We start from the raw sequence: 14,347 nt of genomic DNA, 5'->3' as shown, positions 1-14,347 counted from the left end.
AAAACACGTTGAAGGACATCAACCAGCACTCAAAAGAAGCAGGTGGTAGGAAACGGAAATGAACTGAATCAGCAAGGACGAAAGTAGGAGGAACAAAAAGGAGTTTGGGTTTGCTGAAAAACATACTCAAACAGTCGCCGCAGCTGGGACTTTATTCAGTGGCCAAAATGTTGTCTCAAGTGAAAGTTTTCACTTCAATTAAGCATGGGTGTGTGCGCATGTGTGTGCATGTGCGTCAAGTTTAAAGCACAAGCGAAGTTTTTGCGTCAACGCATTGTTATTTTTGGGGGATTTTGCTCTGGCTGCTTTTTATGCTGGCCATCTGCGGCTAATATTGAGAACCGATGCCCAATGAGCTGGTCGAGTCGCCAAGGCAATGTTCAGTGTCTGTCAACAGGCATATGAATTGTTAACCTGCCGCAGGTAAGCGTGAACAGGCAGGCAGACAAATCTGCCAACATGCTGTCCGTTTGGCAAGCAGCCAACGGGGCCAGTTCCAGCCTCAAGCCCAAAGTGGGGTAAGTGGGGGAGCCCAACCAGTTGCGTTTAGTCGTGCGAGGCACGTTTGCTGTGGCCTGATGGCCAAATGGGCAAATAGGTAAATGGGTAAATGTCAGTGCCAAGGTGTCAAATTGTCAACGCCTGTTGCCCCAAAAATGGACAGCCGAGGTTTGAAGGCGTGTGTGCATGCCTATTAGGAAATGGGCCGAACGAGTATTCTCTAGTTGCCTGCCATCTGCATAGTTCGATGCGTGTGAGTGCGTATGCGTGTTGGTTGCATGCAACACTTGATGCCAATAACTAACAGAACAACACCTGCTCGGTCCGTCGAGCACTCATCAATCGCACCTATGCATATCGTTCTCTCAAGGCTAGATGCCCAAAATATAGCTGAACATTGGAGAATTTAACCACTTGTTAAACAAAATATTATTCAAAAACAAAACAAATGCAACGTGTGCGCGACCCAATCGCGTCTCTCGCTCAATCTCTCCATCTCTCCGCCTCCGAAGCTGCGCTGTCTCTCTCGAAAGTTTCTACAATGCATACACACATATTTTTACACCACACCAACGAGAAGCAGTTCCCCACTGGCAGACAGGAGACCAGTTCGACACGAGAGCTCAGCGAGTGCGGACGCGCGAAACGGACGAAACGGTCGATCGGAATCGAAGCTAGATAACGGCGCGTGCCAAAGCCATAAACCATACAACAACAACAAGAACTACAGCAACAAGCCAATCTGTGCGAACAGAAAATCCTGTTAGTGTAGACATCGCAAGAGGTCTTTTAACTGCGAATCACATTTCCCATATGTGTTAGAAAAGTGAGAAACTGAACTAACGGTAAATACAGGAATTATTAAAGTTTAAGCTAGAGTAGTCGATATGCCTGAAATTGTGGAGTTGAACGTTGGCGGTGTCCACTACACGACGACGCTGAAGACCCTGCTGCAGGAGAAGGCGACGCTGCTGTACGAGCTGTTTGCAGGGCCGGAGGGTCGCGAGTCGCTGGCCAAGGACAGCAAGGGCCGTTATTTCCTGGACCGTGATGGTGTCCTTTTCCGCTATATATTGGACTTTCTGCGCGACAAGGCGCTCAATTTGCCCGAGGGCTTCCGTGAACGCCAGCGCCTGCAGCGCGAGGCCGAGCACTTCAAGTTGGCCGCCATGCTGGAGTGCATACGTGGCGACCGGGATGCCCGGCCACCTGGCTGTATCACGATTGGATACCGCGGCAGTTTCCAGTTCGGCAAGGATGGCCTGGCCGATGTCAAGTTCCGGAAGCTGTCACGCATCCTGGTTTGTGGCCGTGTCGCACAGTGTCGCGAGGTATTCGGCGACACGCTGAATGAATCACGAGATCCGGATCACGGTGGTCCGGATCGCTACACGTCTCGTTTCTTCCTCAAGCACTGCTTCATCGAGCAGGCTTTCGACAATCTACACGATCACGGATATCGCATGGCTGGCAGCTGTGGCTCCGGCACCGCAGGCTCGGCGGCAGAGCCCAAGCCAGGCGTGGACACGGAGGAGAATCGCTGGAATCACTACAATGAATTTGTTTTCATTCGGGACTAAGCAGCTGCGGGAGTGCATTTCTGCTCTCTTCCGAACTTCTTAAGTTTGTGATACCGTTAACCATAATTTAAACACGCCTCTTCTCTGGTCTATATACCCGGAAATAGGCCAAATCTTTGTATTGTCGAGAGTTTTCTTAATTTTTTATCAAAAATATTTATTTTGAATGGGAGCAAGGCAGGCAAATATTTGAAAAAGAGAGAGAAAAAATCAAGCATTTGTCACCAAATTAACTTATTGGCCTAATCTGAATAGAATTATCATCAAATTGAAATTCGTTTAGAGTATAGCGGAACTAAGAAGAATCTATCCTTATCTTAAATGATTTGAGCCCACCTTTATATTCCGATGGGAACATTTTAAGCGTACAATTTGTGTAACAATCCCCATAGGCAAATACCCAAGCGGTTTACCTGAAAGTAAACAGTTTATTTACCAATTGCTAGTTCCGATTGATTAAAGCCAAAGACAAGCATAAAATTGAATATTAATAGTTTTGAATCCTAGTGAATTTTACGAATGAATAATTATATAAAGCAGCGGCTGATGAATAACTTACGGTTTGCCTTTGGCTAAAGAAGTATTTGATGCTATTCCGAGTGCATAAAGAGAATAAGTTATGATTTTTGAATTGTTAAATCAAGTACAGGAAATTAGAAATTATAAATTGGGAAACGCGAAATGCGAATGTTAATGAAATAAACCAGAGCAAAACGTAAACAAACGTGATTTGAAGAAATCTAGAAATAAATTTACAAACATGTTTTTACTTATATAAGTAGGGTCTCAGCTCTAGACAAACTGTAAGAATTTATCTCGGCTATCTTACCAAAAACAACTACAAGCAACTATTTAAATACGGGTCACTTCTTGAGTAAATAACATATAAAGGAAAGTCAGTAAATATGCAATCTTAGCCACAAACCCGCAAGTCATTGAGTAATAAATATATTTACTATTCAATATATATATTATAATAAATATATTTATTATTTATATACCTATTATAATAAACATATTTGTTATTTATTTATTTACCAAAATAAATATATTTATTATTTAATATATTTATTATAATAAATAAATTGATTATTTATTACTCAACGCCCGAAGGTGATTAGGAGAAACCTATGGTAAATTGTTCAAGGATAAATTATTAGAAAATAGTCAAATAGCATTTGAATTTCAATATTGTTGAAAGTACATAAAATATACAAGGAAACACTTACAACGCTTTATAAACGGACAGTTAAAGGATAAGCTCACAAATGCAGCCAATAATAATGTCAAATATACAATATGAGGTATATACATAATACTTTCCCCCACACATATTTATAACCAATATGAATTCCATATTTCTTGCCAAAACTGAAAGAAAACGAGGATAAGGAGCATAAAAAATTGTCAGCCAAATGCCATTAAGCATAAATATCTTGAAAAGTTTGAGTGATTACTTAAAAGTGAGAACGATGTTATATAAAGGATTTGCTTACACCACTCGAAATATCATAATTTTAATATTGTTATTAATTGAACTTTATCAAATGTGAATAGGTGGAATTTAACTTATCAAACTTAAGAAATCAAATCATTATTTTTCCCAGCTGTTTTCGGTGTTACCCAAGTATTCTTTAGCCCATGTCTTCGAAATATTTATATGGCAAAATATGGCAAATATTTATATATGCGAATTGAATATATATGTTAGATATTGCCTAAAATTGCCCAAAGAACTTCCATTAAAGTTACACGAAGATACTAAAAATTTGCTGAACTAAGTAAGCTCATAAGTAAAGTGTCGAAACTAGAAGAGTTTAAGTTTATGTTTCGATCGTCCTTAAATAATCTCTAGAACAATCAATATAAAAATTAAAAATATTTAACCCTCTGCTGAAATTGTTATCTCAACGGCAAACGCGGAATTGTGATGCGTTGAAATTTCTGTTTATGGTTTTTTATTAGCACAAATAAATGTTTACATATGTGTGTATAAACATTTGCATGTCATACTACATATATGAACTTGGGCTAAAATGCACACGAAATGATAATTGTATAAAATGAAATAGTTCACATAAAATCGTATTAAAGTCAGATATGTGTATGTATAATGTACATTATAGCAAAATGTTTGGGATTATACTTAAATCAACTTTTAAGCCCCACTATAGTTATGTTGAGGAAACCTAGCGCGTATTCGTATACATATATTTAAATCAATTGTCGATATTGAATTATCTATATATGTTTAGTATTAAGTTCAGTGAGCATATTACAAGAACAAAACAAAGAATAAACAAGTAAATAAATTATATATGTATTAATGAGCTATAAAACGAAATTAACTTTTATCTAACAAAAGTAAACGTATTATGATCACAAATAGGCGCAAACAGTCTATCAAAGTGCGACAAGCTAAATCTATGTAAAAAAAATATACTACAAATAAAATAACTATAAAATTAAACATTTTGTTATAAGATGTGCAAATGCAGAACATTTTCCGGTAAAATAGAATTTTGTGACTTTTGAGCAAACAAAAAAAAAACTTGAAACTGGGAGAGTGAAAGGGAACGACTCGCCTTGACCATCGATACAAATGTCAGCTTAATTGGGACTCTCTTCATACTCCATGATAAGCCATAATATAATATTTATAACATTTCATTTATTCATTTAATTGTTGCAGCAATATTCACAAAATTCGTCGACGTTGATTTTGCCAATAATATTCATGAATTGTTCATGAACACTATTTTGATGGAATATCTCAGTTAAAGAGGGGCGAATAATATCATTAATGCATTAGCAATACCAAAAAAAAAAAAAAACGAAAGATAATTATATAAAATACAAATTAATTCAAAAGATGCATAGAGCTAGTGCCTGCCACGTCGAAGGCAGGCAAATGCCTAGAAAAAAGTATGTTTAAATAACTGAAAAGGCAGGAGATCATAAAAGCGAACACAATCTGGCATTTGTTTAAATTCAAGGCAGACAACAATCATTTATTTACACACGGCAAGGAACAAAGGACTCACTGCGGGCCCTGGCCTGTGCACGTGCCGCTTCTGGCCCAGACTAGCTCAGTCGAGCACAAAAAATGTTGAAATTAAACGAGAAAAGGCAAATGCTGCCTCTGAATGTGCGAGTGCGTGTTGAAGTATGCTTCAGAGCCAAAGCCAAAGCAAATGGGCCAAGCGCAAAGGTATGGGAAAGTGCAATGCCGCCCCCTTTTAACATGTGGAAGCAAGGTAGACAGGCATCGAGGTGAGCGTGCCACCTGCATACTAAGCATCTACCTGAGGCGTCTCACGTACTTTTTTTCGGGTTGTGTTTATTGAGTATATACCCAGGTCTAAAACAATATGCAAATTGTGCAGATGGCGGCATAACAATATACGGAAAACAGTAAGGAAAACGCCTGAGATACGCATATAAATTACTGTCAGCTATGCCACGCCCATAAATTCTGACTGACAAGGCCAGCCAGTATCTATATGCCTGTCTGGGAGTATGAAAATGAAATGATGGCTTTTTGTCTTTAACGCTAAATTACCTTAATTTGATTTAGCCAGGTCTCAGTCGACGACACAGTCTTTCGTAGTTACATATTGTCTCTGCCTCTGCCTGTGACTTTGTCTGTCATTATTATCATCATCAACAAAGGAGCTTCACATTGCGTCAGTCGCACTGTCACCTTCAATTAGTTTCAGCCACAAGGCCCCCGACTTGGCTAATGCCTAGCACAAGGCTCCATCAGCTGCCTTATTAATTCATAAATACGAATTTTGCCTAGGTCGTGGCAAGACGCTTTAAATTTATGTCATTTCATTTAACGCCACAGGCAAAAATGGACGCATTTTGCACACTTCTCAGCCGCCACTTTAGCCCTTTTCAGAATATAAAGCATACTTTACAGGGCCGCAAATCCGCATTAATTAACGCAGAAAGCAGCTTGCGCTCGATGTCAAGTCAGGTAACTTTTAATATATATGAGCAAATATGCTGGCCGTGTGCAGGAAAGTACACTCTACTGATGTGATCAGCTTAATTTGGGTACTCACATCGACCCGCATTAATTGACATTAAAAACTTTTTAATTGAAAAGTCAAGCTTGACTTATGCTCTTTGGAAGGGCTAAACGGCGTAAAAATAACAGTTCAAGTGTTACTTAAAACAATAAAAAGCAACCTGAATTGACATCTGTTCTTCTGCTTTTCTTTATATATATAGTATCTATATGTATAAATGTTTTTTGCCTATTATCTGTTTCTGTTTGTGCCAGTAAGAAACAGTTGACCTTTGGCTGCAAGTCAAATGAAATTAATATTGTGATAATCTTAACCCTATAATTTTTTCCTTATAAGCATCTCAACTACCTCAGCTGGATAGTCAAAGGTGGCATTAATATTAAAGATAAAGCAGTTTTACTGATGTATTCGCATGCTTGAATATATTTTTACTTCCAGTTTAAGCGACGTGAAAAACATTTTCCTTAATTTCGCCCCTTACATTCGCAAATGAATGTCAATGCCTGTGCTAAGCACGCACTCACATACACACACACACACACAAACGCGCTAGATTGGGTCAGACATAGAATGTACTCGTTTTACGAGGCGAGCGCCCGCATTATTTGCCATATACAGTCCAAAACAACTGCGTATAACTCTTATTTGCCGTTAGTTTTAAAGGCCTAAACGTGCTTTATGTATATGTATGAATCGGAATATGTATGCGTTTGTGTTGGTCATAAAATAACAGTAGTAGAAAATAATTGCGCGTTAGAGCTATTTATGCGACCGACACAAGTGGATTTGACTGAGTCCGATATATATGTATGTTCTTATATACGTTTTTTTCCCTTTGAATCTTTAGCATAATCAGGTAATTATGAACAACTAACTATTTACTTTAGTTTTTCCATTATTATAAAATTTGTAGTAACAAAAAAATAAATAAAAAGAAATCTCTCAATCGATGCCTCCTGTGAGGGTTGAACTCACGGCCTTTGGTTTACGAGACCAACGCTCTACCACTGAGCTAAAGAGGCGCCGATGGGAGCGCGGCCAAATCAGCAATACAAAATGCCACTTAAAGAAGCTAGGTAATATGTGAATAAAACTGTCTTTTAAGCAGATTTATCTGAAGATCATGCCTCTTTTGCTTGTTGAGAATTGACATGCAAGAAAAATCGAGTGAAATGTGTTTGGAGAATTGAAATTGATAAGAATGCTAAGCCAACCATTATATATTTGTAATGAAAGTGGAATCGGAGGAAGAAATAAACCAGTAATAAGTAGCAATTCAAAAATTAAATATCTGTAAAAAAAATAAGATCCAATGCTCATCAATAATATTTAATGGCAAATATGTTAGTTAAAAAATAAAATCGAATTCTTAACTGCCTCCTGTGAGGGTTGAACTCACGGCCTTTGGTTTACGAGACCAACGCTCTACCACTGAGCTAAAGAGGCGATGAGAGTGTTGTTGCCCAATGTTGTATATAAAACAACTCACTGAGCGGCAACCATTTTGAACACAGAGAGCGAGCGAATACGATTTGATTTAAGAGATGGGCGTGCGCATTGCTGGAAATTTTACTGACCGCTAAAATAAACAAGTGAAGAGATATAAGAACATTTATACATAAATAAAAATGTGTATGATATATAACAGTATATACACACTTAAAATAATTGCTTATGCAAATAAAATAAAATGCTTAAGTTATGTTTTTTTCTTATCAGCTACTGTTAAAGTGAAAGCGAACGCGGCGTACAGCATTTTACTAGTTATGATAAGGTTATCTTGAACACTTTCAATGAAAAACATTTCGTAATTAGATAATTAGCTTTTGCCAAAGATCACAAAAAATAGCAAGCAATATTTTGACTAAATGATTTTTTGTAAGTACCCTTTTCTCCGCGGCAATCTAAGATATTACCACACTCTAATTGTCTGTTTTTCTCTCTCACATACTTTCTAGGCTCTAGCATTTTTTTGCCCAGTGGCTTTTGTTGGCCTTGGCTTTGTTTTTCTACTTTAGTACCAGGACAAAGTCATTTGTCCGACAACACAATTGCTTGGACGACATGAATGATGGCAACCGACTTTTTCTGGGCTGGCAAACAGATGTGTAAGATATGCTAGTGACAATTCTATTAGTTACAAATTGAAGGGGGAACCGTTAGCCAACAGCAAGTGACACGCAAATAAGCTATTAACAAATATTATATTATTAACAAATAAGGTATTTACAGTCACCAGGGAACTCCTTACTAGTTTTTAAGATATTTACGCAATGGCTACGACTAACTTAATTGCCATGAATGAAGTGATTTAAATTATTCATGAATAGCACATTCGTTCAGGGCATCTGTTTAAACGTGAAATTTAAAATATTCTTTTAGAGGTATTAATAAACGAGAGGTATTAATTACATGTAAGTTCTGTGATCTAAGGAAGTCCATCACATTCATGGTCATTGAATCTCGCATCTGTTAATTTCATAGCTAATAAATGAAGCCAAACTAAGGTATTTATACATATGTAGTATATAACATGTGAAGAGCAAAAGTCAAAAAGTGGGACGCACAAAATCTTTTGGTCAATAAATTAATTAATCAACTATGCGGCGAGCTCTGAGAGTTTCCCATTTTCTGGCCGCCTGCTTTTAGCAGGTAATTATACCCCAGGTGTTGATAAATTTAATGTTTGGTTTGAAGTCAAAGTTGAGTATGTTGCTAGATATTTCAGATTATCAACATCTTCTACAGTTTCTGAGTACACTTTTCAAAGCTCACGTCAATAGTTTCTTATGTAAATAGCTAACAAATCTCTCAACGAAATTGACTTATGCTTAAATTGCACTGGAAAATGCATTAAATAGGCTCACAGCCCATAAAAATGCTGGCTAATTTCAAATATAATCAAAAGCCGTGCAAATTAATGTAGTGACCGACCGCATGGCCAATGAAGTTTACTAAATGGACCTTTTATTATCCGCAAAGAAATATAGAATAGAAAAAGAGCTGTGAGACAAAGAACACAATGTAAACCACTCCCAAAACTCAACCGAGTGGCTCTTCCCTTTGTTGCAGCACTAAACGGCTTTCGTTTGTTGCAACAAAGCTGCAACAAAAAATAATGCAAATGCAAAGCAACAAATAAAGGGCAAGACGCATTTAAAAGGGAAAGTCCGCAATGAATGTCGTGCATCAATCGCAAAAGTAAAACAAACCATAAGCAGGCCCACCTCACGCCGACCAGTAAGTCATTCAGTCATTCATTCATTCAGTGAGTAAGTCAGTCACCTCAATCACAAAAACACTCATATATATTCATTTATGTTGCTGCATTTGAATAATGAAATTACCATCTATTTTAACGTCGACTTTGTTTTGGACTTTTCGCTTCTTTTTTGTCCGTCCAACAAGTGAGCAGCATAAAAAGCACAAAAGCACACAACAAACTGCCAACACAAAGCAAAACACAACCACACCCACAAAGAGACAGGGACAGAGACAGGGACAGGGACAAAGCCAGAGGCAGACAACCATATGTGGGGTAGCACATGGACTCTGGCATTGACGCCTCGTAAACAAAATGGCATATACCCATTGTTTACTTTGTATGCGGTTCCATGACTGTCTGCTGGTGGGCTAATGAATTTCTAATTGCCTAGTATATTATCAAGAATAGTTTAGTTTCAGATAGACAATACAATACAATACGATCCAATGTGAATACTTGTGAAAGTCCGTTGTTTGGGGTGCAGCTAACCCACAAGAGCAATCGCGCCGGCCTAAGAGCGTATAAAAAGAACGAGTAACAAAAATGGATCAGGCGCTATAACGGTTGAGTTGAGTTTAATTTAGTGGCTCTCTCTCAAGCGCTCGAGTTATATGTCCTGTTACTTTAATTTATCATACTTTATGTATTTTGTAATTCTATTGAGCTTTGAATTTGTTAGCTTAGTAATAGCGGTATTTGCAAAACATGTTGAAGTCTGTGAGCGTCAGTCCAAGTCGCCGGACGTACGCTCCGATGTCCATCATCCGTAAAGGTCATTCTGATACCTGGCTCGTCAGTTCAGCTTCAGCAAATGACAACTGAATTATTGCGAAAGGAAAGTTTTTTATATTAATATTCATACTAACGACTATAATAAAGACGACTATCTATCTACACAGTCTGTCTGCCAACAAATGCCGCAAGGCGCAAGGACATGGTCATAAATATTGGCGTCGATGGCTGGCTACTGCTTACATGTGTATGTGTATGCCATATAGCACATATACAATATATACGCATGCAAACACAGCGACACAGCCATAGGCAATATTATGAACCTATTGTTGGCATCCGGTCGAGTGGGTCGGAAGGGGAAGGGGGAGGGGGGGGGGGTGCTTGAGGGCCTGTACACTTTGTTAGGTTGATAACAAATGGCAGGTCTAATAAATTCGATTAACTGCAAGCGATACGCTCACACGTACACACGCTCCCGCATGGCGAATAATTGATAGTCCTTCATTGCGCGTAACTTCATTATAAATTTCTCAACACATATTGACACACCGCAAACAATGCATTACGTAAAGTGAGTATTTATGTATACGCCCAACACTATAAAAAGTAATTCATTAAAGTCGCTGCCTCTTCAGATTTGCTTCAATTCAGCAGAACCAAAGTAAATGCCATCAAATATAAAATGGAGCATGGAAAAAATGGCAGGAAACGGAAGCGGAAATAAGGCGCGTTTAAGCTCATCGAAGACGAAAGGCAACAAAAGTGCGTTACAGCTAACCAAATTATTGACAAGGTGTGGCATGCTCGGGCTCGTAAGGTAAATCGCCCAAAAGCAACGTAAGATTAAAGGCGACCCGAAACAAAGGCATAAAGTCAACAAGGTAGAACAAACCAAGAGCGAATCGGGCGATCGAAGAGCAGGTTGCACACACAATTACACACACACACAGGCACACCCACACGTAAGTAAAAAGTTTTACAATTTGTAAGGAAAATTTGCCCCAATGAAATGTTTTGTAGCCGGTTTAGTGGTATTTTGGCGGAAACAAATACAAACAAATTTCCAAATTCTGAAACTAACACACATACACACATATGTGAATATTCACTTGGCTTGGTTTTTTATACCCTGAGCCCATTAAAAATGGGTATAAGGGTATATTGTATTTGTGCGAAATCCAAATGTATGTAACAGGCAGTAGGAAGCATCTCCGACCCCATAAAGTATATATATTCTTGATTAGCATCACTAGCCGAGTCGATCTAGCCATGTCCGTCTGTCTGTCCGTCCGTCCGTCCGTCCGTCCGTCCGTCCGTCCGTCCGTCCGTTTCCAAACAATCGATAAAAATCGATATTAATATCCTGTCTTTTGGGCAATTTTGGTAAATAATAAGAGCAAGAGTCACCAATCTGGACATATAGTTTCTAAAATAGAATATATATGAATTTGATGTTGGAAGAAGAGGGTTCAGGGTATCCCCTAGTCGGAAGCTCCCAAGTAGAACCTCATACTTGTTTATTTATGAAAAAGTTTTGTTGCCCGGAATTGTTTAATATTTTAATAAGCGCACCTGTTAGAAAAAGGATTTACGAGTAAAGTTGACTGCGTTTAATGTAGTATACACATTTTTGCGAGCCGCTTGAACGTTTTTAAAGTAAGGCTCCATTAAATCAGCTAAGACTCATTCCATGTCCTTTAAAGCCTTGAAAAATTCAATATGCTCGCCAATCCAATCTCACTCCATCTAGATGCCCATAAAGAAACAAATATGAGTAAATTCAAAGCCTTTATTGTATTGGTCAATTATTAGGTAATGTATTATACTCTATATTCCGAAATTGTACATTCCACTGCTGCATTTGGTATTTCATGACTTTGACATCAAGTATGTTTTTGCTGATGCCATGGCCACATGTAAGCATGGCCGAAACCTTGCCCAGAATGCAATTTAAATGCTATTCGTGTAACCAAATTATCGGCGAACACAAATGGAAAATTGAATTTCGCTACGTTCATTTGAAATTAAATTATATTATATTATATATATGAAAATATTATATAAATGAAAATTGATTTTTGATACATTCAGTTGAAATTTAATTATACTTATAATAAAAATAGCAAACCAATTGGGCGTGAATTAATTAAAATTATTATGTGTAATGCAGCCTTATCCTAACATTTTGTTGATGTTAAAGTAAACACATAGCGAATTTATTTAATTTAATTGAAATAATCCAAGGGATTATGCCCGGGTTCAATGCATTTATATTGATTTCTGAATTGCATAGTTAGATATTGAGCTTGATTCTATTACCTATACACAAAGCTTGCTCCGATAGCAAAATTAATTAAATAATAATTTAAAATTATTTACTGCAATAAATTACATATTTTCCCAATACATTTTATGTCCGTTCTGAGCAAAAGGCAAAGAAAAGCAGCTCCGGGAAACTTTATTGCTTTATTTAGCCAAGAAATACAGACTTTATCCTGAAATTTAAGACCGCACGCATTCAAGATATGGCCAATAAATCATTTAGTGTGTCGGAGAAAGCGAGATGGGCTGATGCTGTGGCACCTGCTGCCGCAATATTAGATTTAATGTTTTCCTTCAGGTAATACTGCCTCCGGTCGAATACTTGCCCTATTCCCCGATGCTTCAATTGCTGATGGTAGCAAAATGCAGACTCACCTAGAATTTATCTCATTAAGATGTTGGGCTTTCGATTGAATGTTGTCCAAATTAACGAGCAACGAATTTAAGGCAACGATGGTAAATCAATATATAGATTCAAGGTATCATTCTTTGCATGACCTTTAAATATCCTTTCACATTTGCCACAGACTCCCAGATAAGCTCACAGCTTCGAAATTTCCCAAATGACTCGCATTAGGTATAAAAAATGTATTAGGTTTCTGTTATGGCTGCCTTGGAAAACGATCCGCGTGGGGGGAGTTGATGGGGCAGGAACGGTGCACAGGTCACCGGCTGTGGCACAAGCAGCAACTCGTGGAAGGGTAACAAATTGTTGGGGAGAGGGTTTTGCAACAATTCGCATACTTTTTAACATTTGGCGTTTTATGATAGCAGCATTAAATCGATAAACTGATTGAGCCTCAGAGATTTCCATTGCTTTGAAAACACTTATTGTGTGGACAATTTTTATGATAGCCAATTCTGGGAATGTAAAGGCATTCAAAATTGTCTGCCCTTATACAAGGCATATATTTTGTGTACATAAATAGTAATTTAATATTCAAAAGTCATTCAGCTTAGCAAAGACGTTTGTCCCAGTCACCAGAAGTCAAGAGCTCTCATCTCCGACAAGCCCCACGAGAATTATAATATTTTCGTGACTTTTAAGTGGTTTTGCAGAGCTCCCTGTGCTCAGCTTAAATATTCTAATATTGCTATTTTCAGACTTTTAATTGTTTTGCCAGGAATAATAATAAGAAAAATAATTTATTCTACGCTGAATATTTTGCAATAAGCATTGTGCATCGACTGGCAGAAAGAAAATGTTCTGCGAAAGATAAGATTTTGGATTTCTTGGACAGGTACGTTAGGCTTGACTGTGTTTTAAACAGGCCTTGTACACTTTTCGGGTCTGCCACGAAAGCTTAACTGTTTATTGATTTTTTGGCCTAGACTTTTGTCTCGGCGTCATAATTAAGGCCAACATTTCCGGCTCGAAACGCTAATTAATTTTTACTGGGAGTAAAAAAGGCCTGTTACATATTTCTCTTTGACAGTCGAGGCGTTGTTTTTTGCAGCTTTTGGCAATTAATGAATTCAACTTCTTACGACCCGTTTTAGGCTCCGAATTATTAAACAGCTTTTTATGCCCGAATGAAGCTAAGCTGAAAATTAAGTTAAAACGTAGCAAAGAGATTTATCGAACACTTAAGATTTTCTTATTGGCCTTTATTTGAGCTAAGCTGATTTGTCTCAGTTTGCTTATACCTATAAGGATTTTATTTCACAAAGATGTACTTTCAATGTTAAGGTATCACGACAAAATGAAATTTGATCCCATTTAATATCAAGCTTAGAAGATACCTTTATGTTTCTGCTTTCGAGGACAACGTAAATTTGTTAAGCTCTAAATTGCAAAACGTTTCACGAAATTTAACCTCAGGTTGGCAAGTTCTTAGTAACTTTGTTGTTAGATTAAAAGCGTTTCAGACAGAATGGCAAAGTTTCGTGTTAGAAAGTCAATCTCT

At 37.7% G+C, this 14,347-nt stretch overlaps 1 protein-coding gene and 2 non-coding genes across 3 annotated transcripts; 1 reads left to right on the top strand and 2 right to left on the bottom strand.

The window, feature by feature from the left end:
- The first annotated feature begins 1,096 nt into the window (after positions 1 to 1,096).
- Positions 1,097 to 4,591, top strand: Ktl (BTB/POZ domain-containing protein Ktl). The gene has a single exon (XM_002058341.4). It carries the CDS (start codon positions 1,389 to 1,391, stop codon positions 2,079 to 2,081), a length of 693 nt encoding a protein of 230 aa, XP_002058377.1. The 5' UTR covers positions 1,097 to 1,388; the 3' UTR covers positions 2,082 to 4,591.
- Positions 4,592 to 7,068: 2,477 nt separating this feature from the next.
- On the bottom strand, positions 7,069 to 7,140 carry TRNAT-CGU (transfer RNA threonine (anticodon CGU)). The gene has a single exon. It is a non-coding gene; the product is annotated as a tRNA-Thr (tRNA).
- A 352-nt stretch (positions 7,141 to 7,492) lies between these two features.
- TRNAT-CGU (transfer RNA threonine (anticodon CGU)) lies at positions 7,493 to 7,564 on the bottom strand. Its single transcript has one exon. It is a non-coding gene; the product is annotated as a tRNA-Thr (tRNA).
- Between the last annotated feature and the right edge of the window lie 6,783 nt (positions 7,565 to 14,347).

The sequence above is a fragment of the Drosophila virilis genome, chromosome 2 (assembly GCF_030788295.1).
Source record: "Drosophila virilis strain 15010-1051.87 chromosome 2, Dvir_AGI_RSII-ME, whole genome shotgun sequence".
Classification (NCBI taxonomy): Eukaryota; Metazoa; Arthropoda; class Insecta; order Diptera; family Drosophilidae; genus Drosophila; species Drosophila virilis.
This window is presented reverse-complemented; position numbering and strand designations above follow the sequence as displayed.

Coding starts and splice junctions, on each gene's coding strand:
- Ktl (XM_002058341.4), top strand. CDS start 1,389: ATGCCTGAAATTGTGGAGTTGAACGTTGGCGGTGTCCACTACACGACG.